At 52.8% G+C, this 24,355-nt stretch overlaps 2 protein-coding genes across 2 annotated transcripts; both read left to right on the top strand.

The window, feature by feature from the left end:
- On the top strand, positions 1-3,725 carry APOA2 (apolipoprotein A2). Its single transcript, XM_074981335.1, has 4 exons — positions 1-22; positions 2,096-2,172; positions 2,610-2,751; positions 3,446-3,725. Exons 2-4 carry the CDS (start codon positions 2,121-2,123, stop codon positions 3,561-3,563), a joined length of 312 nt encoding a protein of 103 aa, XP_074837436.1. The 5' UTR covers positions 1-22; positions 2,096-2,120; the 3' UTR covers positions 3,564-3,725.
- Positions 3,726-7,658: 3,933 nt separating this feature from the next.
- Positions 7,659-12,457, top strand: UFC1 (ubiquitin-fold modifier conjugating enzyme 1). The gene is made up of 6 exons (XM_074980741.1): positions 7,659-7,797; positions 8,379-8,446; positions 10,795-10,858; positions 11,463-11,539; positions 12,007-12,097; positions 12,177-12,457. The coding sequence occupies exons 1-6, from the start codon at positions 7,675-7,677 to the stop codon at positions 12,246-12,248; spliced, it is 495 nt and encodes a 164-aa protein (XP_074836842.1). The 5' UTR covers positions 7,659-7,674; the 3' UTR covers positions 12,249-12,457.
- Positions 12,458-24,355: the final 11,898 nt, after the last annotated feature.

The raw sequence follows: 24,355 nt of genomic DNA, 5'->3' as shown, positions 1-24,355 counted from the left end.
CCAGCTTCTAGCCCAGCCGCAGGTGAGCAGCCCAGCAGGTCTGTGCAGGGCGGCGGGTGGGGGGCGAGACAGAAGTATTGGACTCGTGAGATTTCTAATTAATGCTGACAAGTATCAGAGGGGGAGCCATGTTAGTCTGCGTCTTCCCAAACAACAAGAAGTCTGGTGGCGCCCTGTAGACTAAGAGAGATTTTGGAGCATGAGCTTTCGTGGGCAAAGACCTGCTTCATCAGATGCATCTGACAAAGTGGGTCTTTGCCCACGAAAGTTTATGGGTCCAAAATTTCTCCTGGTCTATAAGGTGCCCCAGGGCTTCTAATTAATGCTGGATTTTTAGCTGAGATTTGCCCTCCCTAGGCACGTGACAGCTGCCCTGCATCCGCCTTGTCCCCCAGGCGCAGGCCCAGCTGGCTCAGAGATGGGAGGGAGCATCTGCCCTTGGGCGCTGGTTCTGATCTTGCCCCAGGAGTCAGACTGCATTTGTTGGGTGGAAGGTGCCTCGCAGTGCCACTTCTGCCTCCCAACAGCAAGATCCACCCTGGTGCACCACATGCCCCTCTCAGGGCCTCCCCTAAGACTCCGATCCAATGTCCCCTGTCGCCCCCCAGACACACAGCTGCAGCCCCCCAAGGGCTCCCATAACTGCAGGGCACAGCAGGAGCCAGGGGATCTCACCCTCCTTGCCTGGGGGCCCAGGGGAGGAAGAGTCAGAACATCCCCTGTGGGAGCCCTCCCTGCCTTCCAGCAGCCAAGGGGACATAGAAACGCAGGGGGCCTGGCCCTGAGGCCCCAGAGGGAGCTGCGGGGCGGTGAGAAACGGAGCGGAAGTATGGCCGTGAGAGACATGGCACAGCAGTGCTGAGCAGGACGGGTGATAGAGGGGTGGGGTCCCTGGGGACGTGGCAGGATAGAGCCGAGTGGGGAAGCCGAGGGCAGTGAGAGGGAGCAGGGGCACCTGCTCTGAGCCTCACAGAGCCTTGAGTCACTGCCTTTCTCTTCCTCGCATCTTTGCATTTATCAAACCCTAAATCGTTCCCCCCCACGTCCCCCCAAGCCTGCGCAACCTCCTTGGCTGCTGACCCTGACCCCAGAGCATGCAGCCCTTTGCCTCCCCCTCCCAGAGGCTGCTCAGCACCCCTGAATCTAGCTCCGATGTCATGGGGGCTCCCCCAGCTTCATGCCAGCTCTGCCCTGCCGTGGCCAGGAGTGCCCATAGCAGGACCATCCCTGGCAACGATGGTGGGGGGGAGGCGGATCAGTCATGTGTGTTATAAAGGGACATTACCCTGGACATGCTCTTTGGGCAGGTGGAGACCTAGGGAGGTGTTCAGCCCCCTTGGGGACACTGGTGGGGTTAGGTCTATGGTGCCGCCATCTCCTGGCAGAGATGGGACCTGCTGGCCCCATGGCTGCACGTGGGGACAGTGTGGTGTGGACAGGGCCCAGCAGAGCAGGGTTTGCTGGCCGGGTGTGGCGAGTGTATGCTTGCCCTCAGCCTTCCCCAGCATCTTGGAGGAGTGCTGGGTCCCCTGCAGCTGCTCCTGGCAGAGTCTCACTGCCTGATTGCCAGCGGAGCTGGGCTCCGAGGCAGCCCCTGCCGTGCCCGAAACCACCCCCTGCCCCTGAGGTGGACGGGCCCTTTTCTCTGTGGTTGTCCCGTCTCTTTCCCCCCCCGGTCTCCCTGCTGAGCCTCTGCGGAGATCCAGGGACTCGGCCCAGGCGGGTGGCGAGGGGTTGGCTGGGCTCAGGCCGAGCTGAGTGCCATGGGGGCAGGGGCCCAGCATCGTGCACAGCAGCCTGCGCCCCGGCCCCATGGTGCTCCATGCAACAGGCCCCCAATGCACAGCCTCTCCAGCAGGCACAGCCCCGCTGCTAGCGCACCGCTTTCCCTCCGCCTCGTGCTCCGCAGCACCTGTGCCATGAGCCCGCGTGCCTGCCCGTCCCCAGAGGGGCTGGGTGCACCTCCTGCCCCTTGCATGGCCGTCTTGGCCTCCGCTTGGATCGCCTCGCCAAGGGGGTAACGAGCCCCCTCCCTGGGGGCTGCCTGGGAGCCAGGGACCGGGGGCCAGTTGCCCATTCCCGCTCTGCCCTGCAGGTCCCGGAGCACAGCGCTCGTCACGATGAAGGTGTTAGCGTTGGCCGTGGTGCTGCTCTGCGTGTGCAGCCTAGAAGGTAAGGGCCTTGCTCCCCCCCGGCGCGGTCCGGCCACGCTGAGCCCAGGGAGGCGGGTGCCACACGCTGTACCGTGCTCAGCCAGAGCCGGATTTGCTGGAGGGAAGCTCTTCCCTTGACATTCCCAACCGCACGCCTTCACCCCCACCCCTCACCCCGTGGCAGCCTCTCCAGAGTGGGAGGGGCTAGGTGAGAGGGCAGGCAGGGGAGTCCGGACTCCTGAGTTCTATTCCCAGCCCTGGGAGGGGCTGGGGCCTAAGACAGGGAACTGAGCACCCTCTATGCACCCATTTCCCCTGGGGCTAAGGGATCCCCTCCCTTCCCCCATTCCTTGGGGGGCAAAGAGGTCACCTCCTGACCTCCGTGGGGCCGAGGCATCTCCCAGCCCCACTGTTTGCACGAGGCAGGGGCCTAACTCATCTCTCTGGGCCTGGCAGGTACTGTGGTGAGGCGCGATGCGGAACCCCCGAGCCCCAGCCTCACCGACCTCATCTCCCAGTACTTCCAGTCCGTGTCCGAGTTTGTGACCAAGCACCTGCCGGAGAAGGCGAAGACAGAGGAACTAAAGACCCAGGCGAGGTACGGGCTGCAGCGTGTGTGGGTGTGCATATCAGGGGTGCGGGGGGTGGGGTGCTGCCCCGGGGGTACTGGAGGCAGAGAGGGCAGTGGGCAGGTTGCGGGGGGTGGGGGTGCTGCCCCGGGGGGTACTGCAGGCAGAGAGGGCAGTGGGCAGGTTGCGGGGGGTGGGGGTGCTGCCCGGGGGGTACTGCAGGCAGAGAGGGCAGTGGGCAGGTTGTGGGGGGTGGGGGTGCTGCCCCTGGGGGGTACTGCAGGCAGAGAGGGCAGTGCGGAGTGCTGAACCAGCAGTCTGCGGGGTGCATGGGCAGCCCAGCAGTGCTCACGCAGCTGGGGAGCCTCGGTGAGGGGCTCATGAGAGAGCAGATTGCCCCTGCTGCTGGAGAGCTTCTCACTGCATTACCCCAAAGTGAGGCAGGGCTGATGGAGGGAGGAGTCCCAGTAGCAGAGCCCTGGGCTGTAGTGAGCACCACTGCCTGCTCTGTCCGCTGCATGCAGCTTGGTCTGAGCCGGGACCAGGAGCCAGTGAGTCCTGTGTGGGCCTGGGCAGGACATGTGCCTGCTCTGGGGCTCAGTAGCACAGGGTGTAGCGGGCCAAGTCCCCAAGCCCTGTAGGCTGGTAGGGCCCCGGCTGCTGCACCCACCTTCCCCTCCCAAGCTCTGCTTGTCTGTAAGGGACGAGCGTCTTCCGCCCTAGGGCTTACCTGGAGAAGGCCAATGAGCAGATCTCACCTGTTGCCAAGCGGCTGCACTCCGAATTCATGGACCTCCTCACCAAGCTGGTGGACACCGGGAAAAAGGCTGTGTCTCAGTGAGTGAGCGCTTGCCTCCCTGCAGCCTTGGGGCAGCTGCCGGGCAGGGCCAGGCGCTTTGCATGGCAGCGAGAAGAGGAGATGCCTGGGCCGAGCATGGTGCTACGGAGCTGGTGAATCCACCTCATGGGCGGGCAGGGGTCCCAAGAGCAATAAATCCAATGAGACTTCTCCCGGTGTCACGTGTGGTGCACTGCCCAGGGCAGACAGAGAAGAGAGTGTGTGAGCATGTGGCTGATTGGGCGGACGTGCAAGGTGCATGCAATGTGGCCGGACTAGCCTCCCACTCAGCCCCGCCCAGTGTGTTTTGGATCCACAGGTGTGTTGGCCTGTGTCCATCACTTCCCCCGCTGGATGGGTTGGCCTCATTGCTGTGTGGCTACTGCCTTCTTGTGGCTGGGCCCTTGGGAAGTAATCAGCTGTTCCCATGGGGAATAATAGACAGACCTCACCCCCAGCCTCAAGAACAATGGAGGGGCTCCTCTCTTCTCCTCCCAGCATGGTGAACAATAGAGATGTTCCCCCACCTGTGCCACAGCTGGAGCTGAGTGGCCCCTCGTGATCACTCATTGGTGTACTGTGAAGGGTCCAGTCGTTGAACCCCTAGTGTTTTAATCCCCCTCACCCGCACCCCGAGCCTGAACAGAGTCCAGGGACTGCCCCTGCCTCAGGACTTCTGAGAGTGGCTCAGCGTGGCCCTTGCCCATGTCAGGGCCAACCCCTCTGACAACCCCTGGTGTTTAAACACACACCTGGGATGGAGCCTGGGGGCAATCCAGCCAAGTGTGAGGCTGGGACATCACTTGCTCTGCAATCCTGGCCGCTCACTGTGCTTTGCTGGTGTAGCTCCCAGTGCGGGACACAGACCACCCGCCAAACAGCAGGCAGGCCACACCCCCAGCCTCTGTGTGGAAGACAGCCCTGGGTGTCTCTGACCCCAACAGCCCCCCTCTGCCTTCCACCAGCTAGGTTAAGTTACACCCAGCAAAGGGACCCCAACCCTCCCCCCGACACACAGTGTCTTATCAAAACAAACAACACAGTGTCTTAGTAACAGAGAGGAAGCCGTGCTAGTCTGTACACTATCAAAACAAAAAGCAGTCAAGTAGCACTTTAATGACTAGCAAAATAGTTTATTAGGTGAGCTTTCGTGGGACAGACCCACTTCTTCAGACCGTAGCCAGACCAGAACAGACTCAATATTTAAGGCACAGAGAACCAAAAACAGTAAGCAAGGAGGACAAATCAGAAAAAGATAATCAAGGTGAGCAAATCAGAGTGGAGGGGTGGGGGGGAAGGTCAAAAATTAGATTGAGCCAAGTATGCAGACGAGCCCCTATAGTGACTCAGAAAATTCCTGTCATGATTTAAACCATGTGTTAATGTGCCGAATTTGAATATAAATATAAATATACATCCGAGCTGGCTTTTATATTCAAATTTGGCACATTAACACATGGTTTAAATCGTGATGGGAACTTTCTGAGTCACTATAGGGGCTCATCTGCATATTTGGCTCAACCGAATTCTTGACCTTCCCCCCCCACCCCTCCACTCTCTGATTTGCTCACCTTGATTATCTTTTTCTGATTTGTCCTCCTTGCTTACTATTTTTGGTTCTCTGTGCCTTAAATATTGAGTCTGTTCTGGTCTGGCTATGGTCTGAAGAAGTGGGTCTGTCCCACGAAAGCTCACCTAATAAACTATTTTGCTAGTCTTTAAAGTGCTACTTGACTGCTTTTTGTTTTTAAACACAGTGTCTTGTGTGCTCTGTAACATCCTGCCCTCTCCTGGACAGTTCAGAGAATGGACATATGGCTCATTTGTTTTGGTGAAGACACAAAACCCACCTGCTTGTTAACTTAACCTGGGTCCCTGGGCCTCTGGCTTACACGCAGCACTGCAATGATTTACAGTAAAAGTAAAATGAAGATACAGACAATATGCCTCAGGTTATGTGATGCCAAGTAAAAGAATGAAGTTATAAGGAGTTACAAGCAAATAAACACGGAAAAGCATCTACAAGTCTGAAACTTAATCTAGCAAGATACAGACTTGGTTCCAGGTAGTTTCTCACCAGTAGCTCTCAGGTGTCTTTAATCACCTCCCTTGGTTGGAAGAGCCCCTTGTTTCAGCTTGTAAGAGCCCGTTTGTCTCGGTCTAAGGTGGATGTCAAAGATGGCTTCGATTTTTCTAAGTTCAATGAGCTCGTTTCAAGATGCAGGCTGATTGCATGCTGGCTCCCTGTCCCTCTGTATGTAAATGAGCCTGCCATTGTTTTGAGTTCATCATGCTTCATTAATATAGGAGATGGGTAAGGAGCTGTGACATTCGCTCCTGGCTCTCTGTTTGGTCCCAGACTTAAAAGCATAATATGATTAGGTACCTACATTTCCTCCTGAGGTGTTTACTACATATAATTCACAATTATAGTAATTACCAGCATGCCATTGGCTTTCAGAAAAGACTTCACAATTCCTCACTACAGTATTATGGTATAGCCAGTTGATTCAATAGCTTATTGCTGGAGGTTCACTCTACCCATTTTTATAGAACCATAAACCCAGGCTGATGGGTCTGTTGACGTACTACATGAATACATTCTCTCTGTCTTTCAAAGTACCTAGGAAATAGCTCCCAAGTAGAGACAACACATTACTTTGTCCACTGCAGCCCTGATTACCAACTCCTCCTGACTTGCCTGATTTAAACACTCTTTTGTTGTAATTCTAGCCTACATCCATAACTCGTACAACCCACCGCATCCAAACATCACACAAAAATATTGATAAAAACAAAAAGCAGTCAAGTAGCACTTTAAAGACTAACAAAATAATTTATTAGGTAAGCTTTCCTGGGACACACCCACTTCTTCAGACCACAGCCATAGCAGAACAGACTCATCATTGTTTTTCAAATAGCACCTCAAGGCATATTCATTACTCTACAGTTCTAGGGTGTGAATACGGGGGGGTTTGGGTGTCACAGGACCCTCTCCCAGAACTCTGTCCCAGCCTGCTGGGAAACCTCCTCAAGGCACATGTATCAGAGGGGCAGCCGTGTTAGTCTGTATCCACAAAAACATCAAGAAGTCCAATGGCTCCTTCTAGATCCACAGATTGATTGGAGCCTACACGCATCTGATGAAGCGGGTCTTTGCCCACAAAAACTTATGCACCAATAAATCTATAAGTCTCTAAGATGCCACTGGACTTCTCATTTTTTTTCAAGGCACGCGTGACTGATCTAAGAGCTCATGGAGCATGGGGATACAGCAGAGCCCCAGCAGCGGGGCTGGGACAGCCACGGCCAATGTTCTTTGCAAGTTGTGCACTTGTGCAGCTGTCTGGAGGGAGTCCATTGCCGTTCACCACAGCTCACACAGCTGGGTCTGTAACAGCAACGAAGGGTCCTGTGGCACCTTATAGACTAACAGAAAAGTTTTGAGCATGAGCTCTTGTGAGCACAGACTCACTTCATCAGATGCACACAGCTACCCCTCCGATACTTGACAGCTGGGTCTGTGTTTCTATTGGTGGTGCACATTGCACATGCCTCAGTGCACATAAAATTCATTCCACACACGGATGAAAAAGATGAGAGGAAGAGGTGGGAACAGTACCCCCAAAAAGTTAGGCGAGTAAAAGTACAGCTGCGGCAGGGCGTGGGGGGTTACTTGAGTACAAGTCACCCATGTCCCCCTCTGGAAAACTACTTGAGTAAAAGTGCACACGCGTCGCACATTTCTTGTACTCAAGTACCCGGAAGTTACAGCAGCTGCACTTTTACTCGAGTAGCTTTGGGGCTACTTTCCCCGCCCTCATGAGAGGGAACACGGGCTGCGGCTGCGGCTCCGGCTGCGGCTGCGGAGCGCAACAGTGGAAGAGCCGCGTGGAACGCAGACCTCAAGCTGAAAGACCGCCCCAGCCCTGGCCTGGCCCTGCCTACTCAGCACTGATTGGTCAGAGCGCCTTCAGTTCCGCCCCCACCCCTGCCACCAACAAAAATGGCCGCTCCGTCCAGCGTGTGCTCAGTTACTTCCGGTACCCTCCGGAAACATGGCGCCTTTACCTTGTGGTGACACCATTTCCGCTCTTTCTTCCCCCCAGGAAAGATGGCGGACGAGGCGACCCGGCGGGTGGTGGCGGAGCTGCCGCTGCTGAAGACGAACGCGGGACCCCGGGACCGTGAGTTGTGGGTGCAGCGGCTGAAGGAGGAATACCAGGCGCTCATCAAGGTCTGGCTCTTCCGCTTCCGGAAAGGGTGTCACATCGGCCAGGGGTCGGGCGGAAACCTTTGGAGCCCTGGGGTGCCTACCTTGCCCGAAGCTCCCCAGTTAGTGTTGCTTAAAAGACACATCACCTGGAAACCAGCAACATCCCTTGCTCTGTGGTGTCTAACCAGGCTTGTGCACTGAGGGGCACCCCATGGGCAGCATTTGTACCCAGCCAAGAACCCTGCAGCCTGCCCCATGCCCAGTACCTCAGGTGTGGTGGCATCTGCTTTTGGTGCCTTTCTGCAATGCTTGTGTCAGTTTCCTGTTGCTGACTGTGAGGCTTTTACCTCTGGTGTTCAGCACAGCAGCAACAGGTCTTTCTGACTTAGGAGGAACATGGCCATGTGGTAAGTGTATCCAGAGAGATCTCCATTATCTGCACAGATCTTGAGAACAGGCATTTTGGATTCTGTGCAAGTTTTTAGTGGATTTGGAGGCTAGACACAAGCTGCATGGTAAAGGGGTCTGATTTCAGGAGGTTCCCTGTCTTGTATATTGTAATTGGCTTGACCCACTCACTGCCTTTTCCTTTCCCTTCTCAGTATGTGGAAAATAACAAGAATGCTGACAATGACTGGTTCAGGTTGGAGTCCAACAAGGAAGGGACGAGGTACGGCTGGACAGATGGGGGTAGGGGTGGCTGTTGTGGTTCCAGGCCCTCTGGTCTTTCTGATGGGTTTCCTCTGCCATAGATTTCCTGGGCTTTGAGTAATTGAATTGTGAGCATACCAAGTCCTAGGCCCTTGTGTCTTTGCTGCAAGCTGTTGTGGCCAGTCATTGAAGGAGGTCTTGCTTCCTGGAAACAAGTCTTGCTTTCCGAGGGCTGCTAGAGTTGGAGGCATGCACAAGAAAAGGAATTCTGAACAGTCCTCCACCCCTGCTCTTGGGTCACATCCTTCTTGTCTTAATCCTGCTCGCTCTCTGGCTAGAGACCCTTCTGGTGTTGAGGAGATCTGAACATCTGGTGAGCAAAGCGCACAGAACCCTGCCCCTCCTCCAACTCTCCCTCCTTTCTCAAGGAGCAGGGAAGGGCACTAGCCCCTTCTCCCCTTTGCAGGTCCCCTAGTCCATCTTTTGGTGGAATAAAGTATAATAATCTTGGTCCTCAGGAGCCATTCCCGTTATAGTGAATACACAGTAACTTGTGAAGTATCAGAGGGGTAGCCGTGTTAGTCTGGATCTGTAGAGCAACGAAGGGTCCTGTGGCACCTTATAGACTAACAGAAAAGTTTAGAGCATGAGCTTTCGTGAGTTAACTCACTTCTTCAGATGCTGGACTTCTTCAGATGCTGGATGATGGAGTAACTTGTGGTTATCCATGCTGTTCTTCCTGTGACAGAAGGCTCTGAAATGCTGTCCATTCCTGCAGAGGATGGTCCACACACTTACAGTGAATGCTGAGAGCCATGGAATCAAACTCTAAATCCTGTATATAGTGGAATCCATTTCACTCCCAGGAGTGCAGCGGTTTTCCCTACTTCCAGCATCTGTGCATCCCTGCGTTGTGTGGCGACTTGCCGGTAGCTCAAGGGCCACCCCCAATGTGTTTGCAAGGCAACAGGCTGCAGCTGCCTGCTTCCATAAGAGGCAGGTGTGGCCTTGGGAAGCTAGGGGCCTGTAGGCAGTGTGACTTGGCTCCATGACCAGGATGGAGCACTGCATCCTGGAAAATGTTTCTGCACTCGTCTGCATCAAGAATAATGTTGAGAGCACCCACTGTGCTCCAGTGGACTCAAGCAGGGTTGATACTGCCCAGCAGGAGAAAGTACCATGCAGCTGGCTGGTCCTTGTAGCCTGTGGGCAGCAGCGCTTTTATTGCCTGATGAGCTAATGGCTGCAAGGTGCTCCCCGTTCCACACAGGGCTCCTTGGGACTAGATAGGCATCAGTGCTACTGTCTGCCACTCTGCCCTGCTCTTCGAGCGCTCAGCTGTCAGTGACTGCAGATGCACTCTCACTACCAGCCACCAAGCCCTGCGCTGTGAATGGACCAGAGGTCTCACTTCCCAGGCTTTGTCGGCAGAGAGGCCTTGGCTCGCAGCACTGCTGCCCCACCTGCCCACACACAGAGGGACTTGTTATTTTGATGGGGTGGAGCTGTATCAACCGAGTGCTGTCATGAACAGGACCAGGCTGCAGCAGCCCCAGGGAGTGCTCCCTTGCCGTCCATCTAGCTCCTCCTCCACTCCTGGAAACCCTCTTTGGGAATCAAGGTCCATCCGGAGCCTTCATCCATAACTGCGCTGTTCTTTGTGCCTCAGGTGCATCACGCCATAGCAGCAATTTCCTGCCCCAGCTCATTGCTTGCTTTCTTCCCAGAGCCACCCAGCTGTGAGCCAGTTACCTCCTCAGCTCCTTGCAGGTGCCAGTGGTCCCTTCTGCTCTGCATACCTACATCCTTCCTTTGCTAGGTGCTGTAGGGGGCCATGGTGCTGGCTCCCAAAAGGCTCCACTTAGAGCTGTGACAGCACCCTGCCCCCCAGGAGTGGATCAGGGGTCCCATCCCCCTTATATAAACAGGGAAGCTGTATGTGCCTGCCACACAGCAAGTTTCTGGCAGAGCCAGGAATAGAACCCAGGAGACCTGGCTCCCAAATCTTTAGCCAGGGAGCCACGCTCCTCCCTTCTGGCTGCACATGGGGGCCTGGTCCCATCACAGCAGAGTGGGAGGGATGGGGGGCAGGTGCAGCGAGTGGGCGCCAGCCCATGATGCTACTGGCTGGGGTCATAGATTCTAAGGCCAGATGGGACCATCTCATCATAGCTTGTGGGAGTTGCTCCAGTGGTTAAACGTCAGCTTCCAGCAATTGGGTCCATTTACGCCTTTGTCTGTGGCACGGACGAGCCTGCATGTCTCAGATTTCGGTTCCCCACTTACAAACTGAGGCTGTCAACCCCACACCCCCTTTGTCAGCTGAGCAGACTGAGCTGCCCCCTCCTTCCTGCCTCTCTCTTGCAGGTGGTTTGGGAAGTGCTGGTACATCCATGACCTGCTCAAGTACGAGTTTGCCCTTGAGTTCGATGTGAGTATCTCTCGGGAGTCCCCACCCGCTGTCCAAGGCTGGGCGATGGAGCAGTTCTTCTCCCACTCCCTGCAGCACTGCTGGGAGCTGGCTGTAGCTGGGTTCACAAAATCGCCAGGCCACAGGAGCAAGGGGGAGAGAAAGGGAATGCAACAAGGGTGCTAACCAGGGCGGGGTGGAGATTCCCCCACCCCCTGGGGCAGAAGCTAGCGGGAGGAGGTCCCGTGGAACTTGGCCAGTGCAGCCCAGCTACTGAACCAGCGGGGGGCTGGCAGCAAAGGGCCTTTTACACATTGCTTTGCAGTGGGGCACACCATGAGCCAGGCCAATGGGATTGTGCCAGGGAACTTTGTGACATGGGGCTAGCAGAGGGCTGTGCCTAGGCCAGACTAGGGCATCTCTCACCTGCCCTCCCACGAGTTTCTGCTTTGCCTCTGGGATGCAAACGTGCTGGAGAGCTGCACAAGGGACCTAGCCAGTGCTGCCAGCTGCATGGCTGAATGGAGAAAGTCACAGCTGGGGAACTTGGGGTACACGTGCAGGGCAGGGGGCAGAGGGACTGACGTGGCCATGGGCACCACTGAGCAGCTTGGTTTGTTTGCAGATTCCTGTTACGTACCCGTCCACCGCCCCCGAAATCGCCATTCCGGAGCTGGATGGGAAAACAGCCAAGATGTACAGGTCAGACAGCCCTGGCCTGCTCCCGCCTCTGCTCTTTGCAGGCTCTGTGGGCCAGAGCTCCTGGGTCAGGGCCTGGCTTTGGTGGGTCTGTGTGTGTGTCCATTCTCAATCACATGGAGCTGTATAGGCGGGGAGGAGTGTCGTCTGTTGATAAATGCAGTCACTTCTGGGGTGGAACATGGCAGCTGTTGCTCAGAGCACAGGAAAGTGGCCCCTGAATGCAGGACAGGGAGTGGAGGCCATGTGGTGTCTGAGTGGTTCCCAGGGGCTCTGCTGAGGCAGAGGAAGCTTCATTGGGTCGGCATGGGGCCAGGCCTATAAGAGCTGCAGCTCTTCTCTGGAGCTGAAACCCCTGCAGCAGGGCCTCAGCAGCTCCATGAGGCCAGACTCTGGCCTCTGTCTCCCTCCATGGCTCCTTGGGGAGCTGCAGGGCAGCCGCGTCTTCACATCTCTTTTGTCTCTTGCAGGGGAGGGAAGATCTGCCTGACTGATCACTTCAAGCCCCTGTGGGCCAGGAATGTGCCCAAGTTTGGACTGGCCCATCTCATGGCCCTGGGGGTGCGTTTCCTTCTGTGTGCGGGTGGGGGAGTTTGCATGTGAGCCACGCTCATGGCCCCCTGTGCTCTTTACCTTGCAGCTGGGCCCATGGCTGGCAGTGGAGATACCGGACCTGCTCGCCAAGGGGCTCATCAAGCACAAGGAGAAGTGAGGGGTGCAGGCTCCAGCCGTTCCAGCACTCAGACATCACCTGTCCATGCAGACTCGAGGAGCCAGCTGGCCCTGCCATCACTGGGGGCCACTGCGCCGGGGACTCTCAGTTCCTGTCCCCTTCCATTCCATGTAAGCCCTGCCCAGTTCCCGTAGGGGGGAGCTGCCCGACCCTCCGCCTCCATCTCCCAATAAAAACTGTTGCTCTGACTGTGGCCTGGCTGCTGCCATGCCTGGGGCTCCTGCCAGGGGTTTGTGCCTGGCAGTGGTAGCTGTGCTCTCGTGAAGCTCCAGGCAGCCCACTGCACCAACTGCAACCTCCTGATACTTCCTGGTCCCTCCTGCTTAAAGTGATGGCTTGGCACTGAACCGGTTTCCAGTTCATAATACCAGTGAGTGGAGGGCTGCGCTAGCCAGGCTGCAGCATTAAGTCGGCCTCCCTGGGTATATGAGCTCCCATCCACTACTGTGCTGCACTGGGCCTCTTCTCCTGACTGGAGCCCTCACCAACGTCAGCAGGTGCCTATTCAGGAATACCTACCAGCTGCAGTCGGGGGCCGTGGGGGAGCATGTCCCTAGGTGGGAGGGGGCAGCAGCAGGCCTGTGACCCAGACTGGGCAGTCCAGAGCAAGCCAGTGGCTCTCCCCCCTTGGCTGGTGCATCGCTCCATGACAGTGTGTAGGGGTGGCAGCGCAACAGGATAAGAATTCTGGCCCATTGCTACTGCATGAGGCCCATGTGTCCTTGGGACCTGCCTTCTCTGTCCTCAGCCTTGCTGATGTCTCCCCCACAGCAGAGTCCTGGCATGTGGGACCCCAGAACACTCCTTGCCCACTTAACTTACCTGCATAGAATTGCACACGGGGTCGTGCAGCAGGGGCTAGATCAAGTGTGCAGGGCCTAGTATCAGAGTGAGGTGGAGGTCCATGGCTGAGGTTCCTGCTCTTCTACTGTAATACACACAATAAACACAAAAGAATGGCCATACTGGGTCACACCAATGGTCCATTCAGCCCACAGTCCTGTCTTTGGCTAGCGGCCAGTGGTAAATGCTTCTGAGGAATTCAGTGGAGCACGGCAATTTTAACTGAGCATCCCCTGTTGTCTTGTCCCAGCTTCTGGCACTTGGAGGTTTAGGGGCATGTGCAGCTCAGAGTTGTATCTGTGATCATGACTAACAGCTATGGGTGGATATATCCTCTGTGAATCTAAATCTCTTTGGAGCCCAGTTATACTGATGGCCCTCACAGCATCCTGCAGCAATGAGTTCCACAGGTTGGCTGCACACTGTGTGAGGAACTACTGCTTATATTTGGTTTAAATCTGCTGCCTGTTAAATTTGTTGGATGACTCCTGGTGCTTCTTATGTGAAGGGGTAAATAACACTTTGTATTTGCTTTCACCACGCCAGTCATGATCATATAGAGTTTTATCAGCTCTCCCCCACCCTTTGTTTTCTTTTCCAAGCTGAACAGTCTCTCCTTTTTAATCGCTTCTCATATGGAAGCCGATCTGTACCATGAATCATTTGTGTTGCCCTTCTCTGTACTTTTTCCACTTCTGATGCATCTTTTATGAGCTGGAGCGAGCAGAACTGTATGCAGTATTCAAGGCGTGGGTGTACCAGGGATTTTTTTGTACAGTGGCATCATCACATTTTCTGTCTTGAACGATTCCCTTCCTAAAGGTTTCTAACATTCTGTTCAGTTTCGACTGCTGCTGCACATTGAGCAGATGTTTTCAGAGAACTGTCCATGGTAAAACCAAGATCTCCTTGAGCACTAGCAGCCAATTTAGACCCCCTCATTTTATATGTAGAGTTGGAATTATTTTTTTCCAGTGCAGATTGCTTTGCAATTATCAACATGAAATTTCACCTGCCATTTTGCAGCCCAGTGACCCGGTTTGGTGAGAGCCCTGTGTAACTCTCTCTCAAGAGCTTTGGACTCTCTTGAGCAATTTTGTGTTGCCTGCAAATTTTGCCACCTCCCGTTTTACCTTTTTCTGGTTCGTTAATGTTTACATTGAGCAGCACCAGTCCCGTGGCAGACCTCTCTTCATTGTGAACGCTGCCCCTTGTTTCCTATCTTATGAGCTGCGTCTACACGTGCACGCTACTTCGAAGTAGCAGCACCAACTTCGAAATAGCGCCCGTCGCGTCTACACGCGTTGGGCGCTATTTCGAAGTTAACTTCGACGTTAGGCGGCGAGACGTCGAAGTCGCTAACCTCATGAGGAGATAGGAATAGCGCCCTACTTCGACGTTCAACGTCGAAGTAGGGACCGTGTAGACGATCCGCGTCCCGCAACGTCGAAATTGCTGGGTCCTCCATGGCAGCCATCAGCTGGGGGGTTGAGAGATGCTCTCTCTCCAGCCCCTGCAGGGCTCTATGGTCATCGTGGGCAGCAGCCCTTAGCCCAGGGCTTCTGGCTGCTTCTGCAGCAGCTGGGGATCTATGCTGCAGGCACAGGGTCTGCAACCAGTTGTCAGCTCTGTGTATCTTGTGTTGTTTAGTGCAACTGTGTCTGGGAGGGGCCCTTTAAGGGAGCGGCTGGCTGTTGAGTCCGCCCTGTGACCCTGTCTGCAGCTGTGCCTGGCATCCCTATTTCGATGTGTGCTACTTTGACGTGTAGACGTTCCCTTGCTGCGCCTATTTCGATGTTGGGCTGAGCAACGTCGAAGCTGAACATCGACGTTGCCGGCCCTGGAGGACGTGTAGACGTTATTCATCGAAATAGACTATTTCGATGTCGCAACATCGAAATAAGCTATTTCGATGTTGGCTGCACGTGTAGACGTAGCCTTAGAGTTACTGATCAATGGAAGAGCCTTCCCTCTTATCCCAATGGCTTAGTTTGCATAAGAGCCTTTGGTTGAGAACGTTGTCAAAGGCTTTCTGAGGGCGTGTCTACACCGCAAAGTTATTTCGGAATAACGGCCACTATTCTGAAATAAAACAAAGCAGCAGAAATGGAGCATTTTAAAGTCTAACAAAATGATTTATTCGCTGATGAGCTGTTGTGGACAGCATGCCCCTAGGTGACCCAGACTGGGGAGTCCAGGGCAAGCCAGTGGCTCTCCCTCCCTTGGCTGGTGCACTTGTGGGTCTGTCCCACAGAAGCTCATCATGGAATAAATCATTTTGGTAGTCTTTAAGGGGCTGCATTTCAGCTGCTTTGTTTTGTTGGAGTACAGGCTCACACGGCTACCTCTCTGTTACTATTCTGAAATAAATTTGTGAGCATCTACATAGCAAAACCACTATTTTGAAATAGCGGATGGCTGCTTTCAAATTCTGTAAACCTCATTCTATGAGGAGTAGCATCTGTTTTGAATAGGTATTTCAGAATAGGGGCCGTATAGACAGGAAATAGGGGCTATTCAAAATAAACTATGCTGGAATAGTTTATTTCAAAACAACGCTACTGTGTAGACACAACCTATTTCAAATTAGAGTTCTTCCAGGGGCTCTAATCCAAAATAGGCTGTATTGTGCTTGGACACCCTATTTTGGAATATGTTTTATTTATTTTGGGGCTTCCCTGTAGTGTGGACGTGTTAGTCTGGAATAGTTTATTTTGGATAATAGCTCTGCAATAAGCTATTCTGGAATAACTGTAGTGTACACGTACCCTGAAAGTCCAAGTCCCCTGTGTCCATTGGATCACCCTTGTCTCCCTGCTATGTGACACCCTCAAAGAATTCTATCAGATTGGTGAGGCGTGATTTCCCTTTACCAAAACCATGTTGGCAGTTCCCCAGCATATCATGTTTATCTGTGTGTCTGGGAATTCTGTACTTTGCTCTAGTTTCAATCAGTTTGCCTGGTACTGAAGTCAGGCCTGTGATTTCCAGATTTGCCTCTGGAGCCTTTTTAAAAATCAGGGTTATATTAGCTCTCCTCCAGTCCTCTGGTTCAGAGGCTGCAGTAAATGGTAGGTTACTTTCAAATGAGTTCTGTGCTTTCGTGGTCGAGTTCCTTCTTGGGCGATACAGCTGCACCTGGTGCCTATTGTCTGCCTAATAAATATTGTCTGGCACAGGTTGGTCCTAGGACCTGCTCTAACATCTCTAATAAATAATCCTGGTTTCAGACAGAAAATTCAGAGCCCTCCCTCTGGTAGGGCCCTCTTCTTATTCCGTTCCTGGAGAAGCAGCCATCTGATTTTCCCAGGGCTGGCTGCTGGTGTGAGATCCACTCGCTGCGAGCCAGGGCAGCGCTAGGCCCCAGATCAGGGACTGTGCCAGCTTCTCTTCTGCTCAATGGCCCGTTTGCCCTGGCCTGGCCTGCGCTACTCTGCAGCAGGCTTCTCAGGCATGGTGTCGCTTTCAGTCTCGTCAGCAAGCAACCTCCTTACGTGGAGCAACGCCCACATCGTTTACAGAGAGACATCTGCATGACGAGGATAAGCTGTAGCAGGATACAGCAGCTTTCTCCTGGTCTGTGTCCACACTAGGGTTGAGCTGGGATAGCTGTACTGGTAGCAACACACCCTGTGCAGGGCAGGCTCTCAGTGAGTTTGGTGCCTCTAGCCTATCCGAGGAGGCTGAATGATGAGACAAGGGACTGAGCGAAAGAGGCAAGGGGGCTGATAATGTCTTTGGAGTGATTATGTCACATGTTACAACCTCACCCTTTCCCCTCTGGGGCCTGACCTGAGCCAGTGCACCCTGGTGGAAGGCTCATCTTGCCTAGAGAGGGAGGTGAATCCAGTTAGTGGGAGGCCGACAACTGCAGGACCAGTGGCTGGGGTAAGTAGTACAGGGACGTGGTGGGGGAGGTGGGGAGATGTGTTTTGAATGATGTGCAAAAAGCCATTGTGGGGCCAAATACGGTGAGAGACACCCCCAGTTTGTTTTCCCTCATCAATGACAAGGGGGTCCTCATCCAACCCCCCTGCTCTGAGGTCCCCTAGGGTCTTCCCTCCCTCCCCAGAGAGGCACTTAATACATGGCCCAGCACCTTGCCCCAGTGAGTGATCCATAGTTCGTTCCCTAGGAACTGCAAAGAGAACAATGAGGCTGTGTCTCCACTAGACGGTTTTGTCGACCACATTTTGTCGAGAAAAGCCAGGGAGCATCCAGGTTCCGAAGTTGCTCTGTCGACAGTAAATTGACAGAACGCAGCAGTTTTGTCAACAGTCTTCACCCACTCCCCATGAGGCATAATGCCTCTGATGACGGAAAGCTGGTCTGGATGTTCCAGGGGCCCTGTCAACAGGGCTTCCTGTCTGCTGTGCTTCCAGTTGGCCATTTTGTCGAGCGAGCAGCCGGGCAGTCCAGTCGTGTTCTATTGACAGAACAGATCATTCGTGTGATCCACTTGGCAATTTGGCTGTGATCTGTTGACAGAAGTTTTCCAACAAAAACTTCTCTTGACAAATCGCTGTAGACATAGCCTGAGGAAAGCTCCAATTTCAGAAGAGAGAGTTTGTAGCCTTAAAATGCTTGCGAAGAACCTGACAAAGGGAAAGAGGAGGTGGTAGAGGTAAGTGCTACCAAAGCCACCCCAGTATGTTTGCCACATGCATATTTGAAGAGAAAGTAGGTCAGGGATGTTGTAAAAGACCTGGAGAGTTTTAATAATTCATAGGAGAGGTGATACATTTGTATTACACATTTTTTCTTAGAAAGCAAATGGTAGGCGGAAGCATTAAAGGAGAGGAAATCAATATAAGTATGGAATATGGCAGCATGGAAACTTGTTGTTACATATTCTAGTAGATAGTCATTGTGATTTGTCTCAGGGGTAACCGTGTTCTTCTGTATCTGCAAAAACAATGAGGAGTCCCCTGACATCTTAAAAACTCACAGATCTATTTGGGCATATGCTTTTGTGGGTAAAACCCACTTTCTCACTACTCTTTTGTATTACATCTGATTTTATAAGCAAATGAACTTGAGGGCAGGCAAGACAAATCAGACAGCAGTCTGGAAAGGTTGAGTGACTGCTGTACCCTTTCCCACTCCCTTCCCAAAACAGCTAACCAGATATTTAAATAGTAGCAGAGAGGGAGCCATGCTCGTCTATATACTATCAATACAAAAAGCAGTCAAGTAGCACTTTAAAGACTAGCAAAATAATGTATTAGGTGAGCAAAGGTCACCTAATAAATTATTTTGCTAGTCTTTAAAGTGCTACTTGACTGCTTTTTGTTTTGACAGATATTTAAAGGAACAGAATTTTTAGCTTAGGCCAAAAGGGGTCATTGAGCTAATCTCTGACCTGAAGAATGCAGGCCAGAGAACTTCCCTGAATGTGGATCCTCTTACACAGATAAGCCACTTGAAGCACAGAGTCTCAGATCTGTAGCTTCACAAATAACAAGCAGTCCTGTGGCAGCTTGAAGACTAATACATTTATTAGGTCATGGGCTTTTGTGGATAAACGTCACTTCATCAGATGGAAATGGACTGGCATGGAGGTGATGGATTTCCACTTCATACAGTTAAAACCAGTGCCTTGCACAGTAAAAACGTCTCGCGGGGGAGCTGTGTTAGCCAGTAGCTTCACAAATAAGCAGTCCTGTCTTAGTCCTTACAGACTAACAAACTTATACATTGAAACCAGCCAGTGTTTTATTGTATAGCTGCATCACTGACCCAAGCACACTGAAAACACACAAGCAGGTTCTCAGTTGATACTGCAATCAAATGGGAAAGACTCAGAAATGCAGATTATCAGTCTATTTAATAGAGCCCAAGAAAAGTTCCTTGAAGAAGCAGTTGGTTTCTCTCTGGCATCTTCAGCTTTGTCATGGATCATGGAGCAGTAGCTTTCCATGGTAACATACATACTCGTTTTTACGGATTCATAGATGACAAAGCCAGAAGGGGCCACTGTGATCATCCAGTCTGCTCTCTGGAAGGCACAGACCTTAGGACTTCCCCAACAGAATGTGTTTTAAACTAAAGCACTTTTATAAAATAAATCAACCCAATAAATTATTTTGTTAGTCTTTAAAGTGTTACTTTACTGCTTTTTTGTTTTGATAGTATATAGACTAGCACGGCTTTCTCTCTGTTGCTAGCAAGGGTGTGCTGTAGGTCACTTTCTACCTCTCAGTTCTCTGCCAACTCCAATATACCTCACTTCCCACAGTTTGCCCCCTCCTCCTCATTACAGAAAAAGCTGATAATGTTAAAATCTCACAATCATGGGGAGTGTTTGTGGGAACGGGGAAAAATTGTGCCCATTTCCCAGCCCCACTGTTGTTTCAATGTAGTACAAAAAGATATGGATGTGGGGGTAGCACAGGCACCTCAGAATTATAACACAAATATCTAACAGGAAACTATAAATATCTATTGATCAGCATCAGAAGTTCTCTTCTCTATCAGGTTTTACACTGCACTAGCAGAGCATCTGCCTGTTGTGTAGTAAGCACCATAACTGGTGTGTGACCTCTTGCTTGGTTTTAACTCCTGTGCCCAGCAGGAGAAGCATATGCAGAGCAATCCTGAGTTGGGAGGGTTTCTTTCACGTTTTATTTGACAGTTACTGATATTACCGTTTATAACTCTACCTGCTGCCAGGTGTTTTGGTTAGAGAAGGCTGGTCAAAGAAACACACATCCTCCGTGGAGTGGAAAGTGACCTGGTTTGTGATGGTTTTTCGTTCTCGGGGAAATTCATTCAGTTTTCAGGCCACTCCGAGGAGGTTCAGTCTCATGCACAAACTGTACTCTTTTTAGTTGAGAGTTCCACTGGGCCAGATGAGAGAAGCTGTTGACCAGGGTCTTCATCCTGGAGCTCAAAAGGGTCTTTTAAGTATTCTGGGCCCAGGCCATGGCATGCTTTGAACGCAGGCTCCTCAGAATTATAACACACAACTATCTAACAGGTGTTTATTGAAACTAGAGATATCCATCAATCAGCATCTGAAGTTCTCCTCTCTATAGGGTTTTATACTGTGTTCATCCTTGTACTAGCAGAGCATCTGCAAGTCGTGCAGTAAGCACCATAAAGACCACAACCTCAAGCTTGATCAAGTGCTCTTCGGAAGCTGGCTTGGGGAGCGGAAAATGGTATTGATGTGCTCATGGCAGCCTGTGTTACTGAAGAAATATGGCTGCAGTGTTCTGTACCCGTTGGAGGACCCTTATTGCCAAAGCCTTCAGGCTCATGTCTATCACCCGGCTGAGAGGTGCTGAAGGCATGAATAATTTAGGGCAGGGCAGGATGGAGTCTCCTACCAACCAGAGACAGTGGAAAGTGTTGCTGGGGCAGTTGCTAAGTGAGCATTCAGCGTCAGCAAAGAATCCAAGAGCAATCCTCCAGGACAGGCTGAAGTTGGCCAGTTCAAAGGTGTAACTCCACGACATACTCCACCCACCAGCACCAGCTCTGTCCTGTTTGAATCCTGCTTCAGCCAGGTCTTCTTCAGCCAAGCACAGGTTTTGTGTAGTATTTCCCCGCCATATGGCTGGGGACCCCTGCATGAGGGCAGGAGTACAGGATAACCCACAGGTGCACCAAAAGGCAGGTCCTCAGTGAGCCGCTGGGCCACCGTTGGGCCTTGCCCCTTTTACTTACACTTCTAGTGCAGCACCTCTGCACCCTGGTAGCATAGATGTGGTACGTCCCATACCCCCCAACACAGGGGGCCCCACAGGACATGGTATGTCCAATACTGCCCCAGCGGCGGGGGGCACCAGGGGATGTGGTATGTCCTGTACCTGCCCCCCAGCACAGAGGGGCCAAGAAGAAGTGGTATGTCCCATACCCCCCAAACACAGGGGGCCCCACAGGACATGGTATGTCCGATACTGCCCCAGCACAGGGGGCGTGGTATGTGCTGTACCCCCCCAGAACAGAGGGGCCAAGAAGAAGTGGTATGTCCCACATCACCCCCAGCTCAGAGGGGCCCAGGGGATGTGGTATGTCCCATGCCACCCCAGCACAGAGGAGCTCAGCGGATGTGGTATGTGCCATACCCCACCCCCAGCGCAGAGGGGTCCAGGGGAAGTTGTATGTGCCATACTCCCCGCCCCCCCCACCGCACAGGGGGCTCCATGGGAATGTGGTACATCCCGTTCCCCACTCGCAGCACGGGACCTCCCTCGCATGTCTCAGCGGGGTTGGGGGGGCTTGTGACGATAATGGAGTAATAAAGCCCCCTTGGATAGCAGCAGCCGGAGCTCTGGCGACTCTGCCATATTGTCGCTGATGGAGGTACTGCCTCTTTAAGAGGCGGGGATGACGCTTCTCCGTCTCCATAGTGACGCGGAAGTGTCGCTAGAGCAGGACGGCGACGCACGCGCAGACTCGACCGAGCCCCCGAAATAGGGGGATGGCGGCGCATGCGTAAGGAGCCGGGTGAGGTTGCTCGCAGCCGGGCAGCAGGGACAGAAACAAATATGGCGGCTGCTGGTGCGGGATTTGTTGCTATGGCGTCCTGGAGGAGGTAGGGCCTGACCCACCCCCCAGGGCTCGGAGGGGGTGGGCGCCCTCCATGGTATGTGGGGTTGGGGGCTCTTCGGGCGGGAGGTGATGTGTATAGGGGGCTATATATAGGGATTACTCTGTATGGGGCTGGAGTATCCATATAGGGGTTTAATGGATATGGGGGTGGGGGGGCTGGAGTATCTATATAGGGATGTCATGGATATGTGGGGGTCACTCTGTAGGGGGCTGGAGTCTCTGTGTAGGGGTGTCATGGATATGTGGAGGCCACGCTATAGTGGGTTGGGGCTGTATATAGGGGTGTCATGGGTATGTGGGGGGTTCCTTCCTTCCTAGGGATTTGGGTACTGTATAGGGTTATAATGAGTATAGGGGGCTGGGCTCTGCATATAGGGTGGGATTTGGCATAGGGTGGTTTAAACATGGAGATACATACATATCTCAGAGCTGGAAGGGAGCTCAAGGGGTCATCAAGTTCAGTCCCCTGCCCTAATGGCAGGACCAGGCACCATCTCTGAGACAGACCTTTTTAAGGAGCTGACCTGCCCCCAGACCCTTAAAAGGCCCCCTTCAAGGACTGATCCCACAACCTGTGTTTACAGGGCCAGTGCTCTAACCACTGAGCTGTTTTCTCCCCCTGAGTACTGTAATCACTGAGAGATGCCTTCCTCTGCTTAAGAATTGTCTAGCATGGGGCTTGAACTCATGACACTGAGAGTAAGAGTCACATGCTCTGCCAACTGAACTAGCCAGAGTTAGTCTATTGGGGGTTGGGGCTGCATATAGGAGAGGAATGGGTATATAAAAGACTGTATATGAGGGTTATTTTGTAGGGGCCAGTATATGAAAATGTTTATGAGCAGCTATATATAGGGGATTTTTGTAGGTAGGAGGACTCCATATAGGAGTTGTGATGTATACATGGGGACTATATGTAGAGATGTTTTCTGTCCCTGCAGGGGGCTGTGGGATGAAGGATAGATGCCTGTATTTAGGGTTATGGAACTGTGTATAGGGGCTAGGGTGAGAACGGGTGGTCTAGGGAGCTGCTGCTCACACAGAGGTTTGGAAGGAGGGAACGCTGGGCTCTACATGTGGACACTGCCCTGCCCCTGGGTTCTTCTCCCTACAGGCAAGAGACAGGATGGATGGCTGTCAGCAAGGGGTGTATGGGCCTGGGTAGGTTGGGGAGTGAAGAAAGTGAACTTGGCTGGTGGGGGAATAAATATCATGGCAAGATTTGAAAATATAGTATTCTTATCTGAGTGCTGCATACAGAGCTAGTCTTGAACTAGGTCCACGAAGTGAAAAGTCTTTGCCCTCTGGTGCTGCCCATGGAGATGCAACCTGAAGAGACTACTGGTGCCAGTGAGCCATGCAGTATGGTGGCTTGGATTGAGTAGGAGCAGTGCATGCTGGGATCTGTAGTCTCTGTGGGCTGCCCCCCAATACATAAGATGGAAGGCAAATGCAGCCTTATACAGATTTACAAATATACAAATTTTGGCCAGTCCTTGGGCTCCTTGCAGGCAGCTTGTCCAGTGCTGTGTTCAGATGGGCAGAACATGTGCTTTGCACCATCCCACTTGCAATGGAAATGCCGTGTGACTTGGAACTGACCTGCCAGTTGCTCTCTAGCCCTGATCTGGTGTGTCAGTTCATGGCACTCCCCTATGCTTTCCTTTTCTGTAATACTCGTTCCTTTGTCTTGAGGCCTTTGAGTAGTGGCAGGGGCCTGTGGTGGTTTCCTCAAGCAAGTAGCAAATGGATAGTGTTTCTCTTAAAGCGTGTTCTGTGCAGATTTGCTATTGTGACACATTTGTTGCTTTTTGCCATTATGCTGGAGCTTCATGATGACCTCAGGCATAGACAAAACACTGATCCTTCTGCTCCAGAAGCGTACCCTCTGTTAGTTGAGTTAAAAGGGGATCTCCATTGGGTTTGAGCAGGATTGGGCTTATGACACGCAGCTGAGTAGGTCTGATTCCATCCAGAAAGTGGCAGCATTATACGTACACATTAGCCAGTTTAATGACAGTGTGCAGGCCTGTGCCACTGGACCCTAATGAAGGCTTCTACAGCTCTTTGATCCCCTATGCCAAGTGTCAGCTGGCTTCATTGTGTGAGGTCAGTGCCCTCTCCAGTGTCCTGTGCCACATGCTAGGAGGCAGGAGTGGGCCAGAGCTTCTCTTCTAGAAGCTTGGAGGAGGGAATCAGTAAAGCTTCTTTGCCAGATACAAGCAGTACTTGTGGTTGTGAGCGCTGCACTGGCAAAGCCCAGCCCCTGCCAGAGGCAGCTGGTGGGAGTAACTGGTAACCCACCTCCTTACTAGCAGCTCAGTGACTCACTGTAATTATCTCTGTAGAGCAGAAACAATGAGAACCTCACCCAAAACCTTCCCTTCAGCTGAGTGAGAGGTGAACTGGTGCAGTTTGCACCAGCCTGTGGGGGTTTGACAGTGGCAGTGTGTGGGGAAAAGTCTGACTGGAGAACCTCGCAGCAGGAGGCCAGACTGGGACTGCTGCTGTGCCTTAGCCATGCCGTGGGGAGACCTCTGTGGGAAGGGTCGTCTGGTCCGAATGACACAAGGTACCCACTGAGCCCCCTGGCAATGCAGGCTCTGCTCAGGAACTGCATTAAGGTCACCAGATCCTTCTGCAGAGATGACCAAGCTGCTGTTAGAGGGCAAGACCTCAGAGTG

The sequence above is a fragment of the Carettochelys insculpta genome, chromosome 30, assembly GCF_033958435.1.
Source record: "Carettochelys insculpta isolate YL-2023 chromosome 30, ASM3395843v1, whole genome shotgun sequence".
Taxonomy (NCBI): Eukaryota; Metazoa; Chordata; order Testudines; family Carettochelyidae; genus Carettochelys; species Carettochelys insculpta.
Note: the sequence above shows the minus strand (reverse complement) of the source record. Positions and strands in the feature narration are given on the sequence as shown.